The following is a 6000-nucleotide window of genomic DNA, read 5'->3' as shown; positions in this document are numbered from 1 at the left end:
GAGCGCTCGGCGGTGCCTAGTTATTATTTCACAATATTTGTTCACAACATTAAGTTCCAATCATAAACTCTCGTGGAAATTAAAAAAAAATGCATTCTATTTATTTTTAATCATTTTTGCTAAAGCTGAATAACAGCTTTACTATATAGTTGTAAAACGGTTTTACAACAAACAGTTCAGTTGGTACACAACACTATGCTTTATAGTTTCTCCAAATTTGTGTGAACAAAACCCGAGCAAAGGTTGTGACTGAAAATTATTCAAATGTTATTCAGCATCATGCTGAATCAATTCGTCGTCGTAAAGGTGCTTGTAAAATGAGTGATTGTTAGTTGGGTAGTAAAGGCAGCCCCAGTGACAAATGATTGATTTCCGAAAACCGAGTAGTACCAGACAAACTTTTCCAACTTATAATAAAAATGCAAAAAAGTATGTTTTCCCATACAAAATCCCATACAAATTTCAATTGCAATGCGCAAAGTGTAGACGCAACCGATCGTGCTCAAAATTTGCAAAGATACTCAGGACCCGAAACGGAACCAAAAAACCTTTGATCTGAGAAAACCGAGAAAACGGCTCCGATGACCCACTCTACTGCTCATTCTCATTATCTCACCTTTCCAGCTTGAATGGAGCAAACTTATTGAAAACTTTCATGTTAAAAGCTAATCCCGCACACACCTTAGCCGTTGTTAAGTGCATAAATTAATCACCCACAAACGCCACAAACATACATACACCTTTCGAATGTTTTCTGTTTTCCATCGCTCCATCTTTCTCCTTCAACCGGACACCTGAAACAATCCATCCCTTTTCCCCCTGCAGGCAAACAAGCTTTTATAACGCATCGCTTGCTACGATAAGTATGAGAAAGGCTTTTCACGTGTAGCTTATAAAGCATGCTGCCGTTGCCACAATACCTACATCGACCGCCTGCTATGCGCCTGTGTTGCGTAGATATGGGAAGCAGATCCAAACAAACCGCACCGACCGACTGACGACGGACGTCCCACATATCCAACGGATACGAGAGAACCGAGCAAACCGAATAAGCTTGCGAGTAGTGGTTCCGTTTCGTACACGTTGGATGGAATCATTCATTAGAAGTTTACTCGTCGACTCGAACGGTTCGCTCGGTGTCCAGTCCGCCGCCGTCTACATTGAAATACCGCGAATCTGTGAGCAGCCTGCTGCGGTTCCGTGTGCTTGTGAGACGCTTAATAGCCTCTCTGTATTTATAAGTCGTTAGTTGGCTACCTCTCCATCAATACTAGCTTAAAGTGGCCGCGCGTCGACAAACATAAGAAAATAAGGTGACGACCATCAGGGTGTGGTGATTTAAGCTTGGAGGAGTCTCGAAGATTTCGTTGATTTAAAATTAGGATTTTAGGAAGTTTGGATAGTTTTTGGGATTACAGAATAACGATTTTATGTGCAAGTGACCTCTGGAAAGTGAAGTGAAGATGAGTCGAGTCAAGTTGAATGCGTTTGTGGTGATTGGAGTGCTGCTGCCACTTGTTTGCGTTGCCCAGAGAACTCCGTCCATTTCGTACATTACTCAGGAACAGATTAAGGACATCGGAGGTACGGTCGAGCTCGAGTGTTCCGTCCAGTATGCCAAAGAATACTCCGTCCATTGGATCAAAACGGGCCGGGACCGGTCCGATGTAGTGTTCCTCTCGACGGGCAGCGCCCTCGTTCTCAAGGACTCCCGTTTCTCGCTCCGGTTCGATCCGTCCTCGTCCAGCTACATCCTGCAGATCAAGGATATCCAGGAAACCGATGCCGGAGTGTATCAGTGCCAGGTGGTGCTCTCGGTGACCAACAAGATCACGGCCGACGTCGAACTTCAGGTTCGTCGCCCGCCCATCATCTCCGACAACTCCACCCAGTCGCTGGTCGTGTCCGAAGGTCAGTCCGTTCAGATGGAATGCTACGCCTCGGGCTACCCGTCGCCACAGATTACCTGGCGTCGCGAGAACAACGCTATCTTGCCAACAGGTTAGTGTAAACAATTATATCCAAATCTTTCTATCCGTGCGTCCGTCCATCCATCAATCCATCATGCTAGCTCATATCACGAATGGCCGGAGAAGTGCTTCTCAATTCCTTTTCCCATAGTAGTGTTGATCTTCTTCAACGAACGGAAAACGGGGCCCATTTCTTCGTCGAACAAAGCCAAGAAGAAGCATAGTAGGCCTCGGTGTTGTGTGTTGTACTTTCTGGAGACGTGCAGTTATGCGACAGAGAGCAGAACAAAAGAGTTAATCGAAGTTGGCGGCGATGGTTGCGACGGCGATGGGATGGATGGGGTTTGCTGAATTTATTGTTGAATCATTAGATGAGGTGGTGGCGAATGAATGCGAGCGAGCGAGAGTCTCGTTGCGCAGCGCGGTTGATGATTCATACAATAACATGCATGGGGTCGTGTATGTATGGTTGTTCGTAGCCACCCGCCGCCAAAGTGAAGTTGTTCTGTGTTTTGCGCGACCGATGTTGTAGTAGTGGTTTACAATGGAAAGTGTGATGTGACTGTGTAATTGAGATATTGATGCTGCAGTTGCAATGCAACTCCGTACCTATGCTTAGTAAGTTCTTTGAGTTTGTTCAATGTATGCTTGCTTCAGATTATTAGATTTTATTTAAGGTTATACAATTTTACATTTTTTTATTCTTCTTGACGTAACATCCCAACAGGGACAGATCTTACTTCACAGTGTTCTTTGATTGTTTCTACAGTTATTAACTGAGAGCTTTCCTTGCCATAACTGACTGATTTTGCATTCGTGTTCTGGAACGGTCAGAAGTATACAAGTATACCTCGATTTAGTGGACATTTCAATTTTCGAAATGTCTTTAAAATCGAATTTACATAAAATCGCAATTTGAATTGTATACCAAAATGTACCAAAACCAGTGAATCAAAATTCAACCATCGCGCAATAATAATGACAATGTCGCAACCTGTATTTGTTGCGACAAAACAACCCATGCGACATAAGTTTGTCCCAACTTGAAAATAATGGGATTAACATCGTACACCACGAGTTTAAAGATTTTTAAGCCTTGCATTGCGATTTTCGAACGGTAACTTCGAGTCGGTAAACACTGCAACTCTGGTGAAGCTATATCATCAAACAGTTTCGACTTTAGGTTAGCAATAATTGATTATTCACGAGTTGAAAAGTACGCAACAAATTCAGTTTCCGTTTTGTCTGCATCAAAAAATTCGAGATCATGTCATTATCTGTCACCAGCAGGGATAAAGACTTATCGTCGCACCTTCTTTGTTGCTTGTTTTGTGCCTCTTTTGTCTTACAATTCTCTTCACTGACCAAAACATATGAAAACTGAGTTTTCGATAAAAGGCTCGGAGTACCGCTATCTGCTCGGTCGCCTTTTGTTGCATATCCGCGGTGTTAAATAAAAGTAGGTGAACTCAATTTTATTACGGCGGTCCCCGAAGAAACTTTCTTAATCAAATAATCACAAGAATCATAATTATTTCAAAAAATCTTCCATGCGTTCCTCCAGAAGTGTCCAAAAGTGTCACAATCTGGCATGAACTGCTTCACCAAGTCCTCCATGATTTTTCACAAATCATTTCAGAGACCCAGTTGTTTGAGAAATTCGCCCTGGGATTATTCAGAAATTCCTCTGAAAATTTATTCTGAAATTTATCTAGGCATTCGTTTGTAGATTCTATTGAAGATTCCCTTAGAAAATCCAAAAATTTCTTCTAAAATTTTTCTAAAATATCTTTAAAAATAATCATTTGGAAATTGGGTTTTTAAATTAAGAAAAATGTATCGATTTTTTTATTGTATACGAAAGAGCACCTTTTTCTGAGCCACTATGGTTTTTTGCAGATTTTTAGAACGTTATTTTGGTACCTAAAATCAATTTCAAAGAGATTTTTCAAAATCACCTTTTGACAGCTGGGTAACTGTTTGACAGCTTCACCCAGTACAAAATGCGACGAGGGGTGATTCGACAAATCGCTCCCATACAAACTTCAAATTGATTTTTAAATAGGTTCCCGGGCACCAAAATTCATGAAAATTTGGATTTCGGCTCAGTTTGGCATGCAGATTCAGAATATGAAATTATCTCAACAACGCTAAAGAAGCCAATTTGTCCGAGTGTTCGGTCAAAAACTTTTTTAAGGATGGAAAAAAATCTTCCATGGATTCATTCGGAAAATTTCTTGAGGGATTTGTTTATAAATTCCTCTTATTCTACAAATTCCACAATGAAATCTTTCTTGCCTACGACAGAAAATCTCGTGAATAGTGAGAGAAACAAAAAAAAAACAATTCTTTCATAGCATCTTGTATGATTTAATTCTGAAATTCCTTTATATTTTTAATAACCATGAATTGATGCATGAATAAAACTTTCAACGATGCCTTCAGAAACTGTCAGAGTTTTTCGGAAAATGTTTCAAAAGTAAAAAAAAATGTACCGGGGTTACTTTGGAAATTCTTCCAAGGAATTCAGCAGGAGTTACAATAGCAATTTCCATTTTTTATAGAAATGACACTAGGGATTCCTCCAAAAGTTTCACAAAGAGTTGTGTTAGAAAGTTGAGTATGAGTTCCTCCAAGGATCTCTTTAGAAAATCCTTCTAAGAATTACCCTTTTTTTCGGTAATTTTCTAGATTTTTTTCCCGAAATTCCGATTTTTTCGGAAATTCCTTCAAGCATTCTCTCAACTGATCTGCCAAGAATTTATTCCAAAATTTGCACTGGGGTTTGCTTTAGAAATTGCTCCCAGGATTTTTGTTTTGTCGAAAATCTGAATTTCTGTCAGAATATCTTTCTGAGATCTCTTCAGGGCTCTTAAAAAAATTATTGTGAAATCCATTCGCGAATTTTTTGCAGGGATTCCTATAGAAATTCTCCTAGGGGTTCCTCCATAAAATTTTCGAGAGATACTTTCAGAAAATTTCCCATTGCTGTTACTATAAATTCGACTAATAAATTTCTTTAGGAATATCTCCTGATATTCCTCCAAGAGATTTCGTTACAAATTTCTCCAAGGATTACTTTGAAAAACCGTCACAGAATTTTCGATAATTCTGTCATGGCCCCTTATTGAAATCCATTCTCGGATTTATTTATAAAGCCTTTCACGAGTCCCTGAAAAAATCTCCCAGAGATTTTTATAGAAATCCTTTCAGGTACTCCTTGAGAAACTCCTCAGAGATATTCTATAAAAATCATCCAGGAGATCTTAGAAATTCGATCAGATATTCTTCCACAAAATCTTCCAGGGATTCCTTTAGACTTTAGAATGTCCTCCAGAAATTTCTCCAAGAACTCCTTGAGAAAGTCTTGCACGGATAGCTTCCGAAAACGTTGCATGGATTCCTTTAGAAAATACTTCAAGAATTCCTTTGAAAATCTTGCATTGGCAGTTCCAAAAATTCTTCTACGAATTTCCTCAGATTTTTTTTTATATAAATTCTCCCAATAAACCTTCAAAGCAATCCTCTAGAAAGCCTTCCCTGAACTTTCTCAAAAATACTCCATGATTTTTTTTCATAAAATGATTCACGGATACATTGAGAATCAAAATTCGGAACTCCTTCAATTTTTTCAGAAGCTTTCCGAAGAATTTTCTTCAAGGGTTGCTTTAGAAATTCTAAAAGAGATTGTTAAGGAAATTCTCAAGATTTCTTCACATTCCTTCAGATATTCCTTCAAGGCATTTCGCTTTCAGAAATTGCTCTTAGGATTTCTTAAGAAAGTCTTAGAATATTCTCCAAGGATTCCTTCAAAAATTGTTCTACAGATTATTTCAGTGACTTTTACAAGGATTCTTATGGAAAGGCTGGAAGACATTCTTGTTGAGATTCCTGCAGAAATTTACACGTAGATTTCATCAGAGATGTACATATTTTATCAGAAATTCCTCCAAGCGTACCTCTAGGAGTTTCTCCTTGGATTCCTTCAGAAATTCATTAAAAAATGTAAAAGAATTTTTATTAGGGGATT

The 6000-nt window shown here is 39.0% G+C and overlaps 1 protein-coding gene across 1 annotated transcript in view; it reads left to right on the top strand.

Annotated features, from left to right (window-relative positions):
- Window positions 1-1041: 1041 nt before the first annotated feature.
- Window positions 1042-6000, top strand: part of LOC109622561 (lachesin) — a 76105-nt gene continuing 71146 nt past the window's right edge. The window contains exon 1 of the mRNA XM_020076957.3: window positions 1042-2001. Coding sequence (XP_019932516.3) covers window positions 1464-2001 — 538 coding nt within the window. The 5' untranslated portion in view covers window positions 1042-1463. The remainder of the gene's footprint in view (window positions 2002-6000) is intronic.

The sequence above is a fragment of the Aedes albopictus genome, chromosome 2, assembly GCF_035046485.1.
Source record: "Aedes albopictus strain Foshan chromosome 2, AalbF5, whole genome shotgun sequence".
In the NCBI taxonomy this organism is placed as follows: domain Eukaryota; kingdom Metazoa; phylum Arthropoda; class Insecta; order Diptera; family Culicidae; genus Aedes; species Aedes albopictus.
The sequence above is the reverse complement of the archived record's forward strand: the minus strand, read 5'-3'. Positions and strand labels throughout refer to the sequence as shown.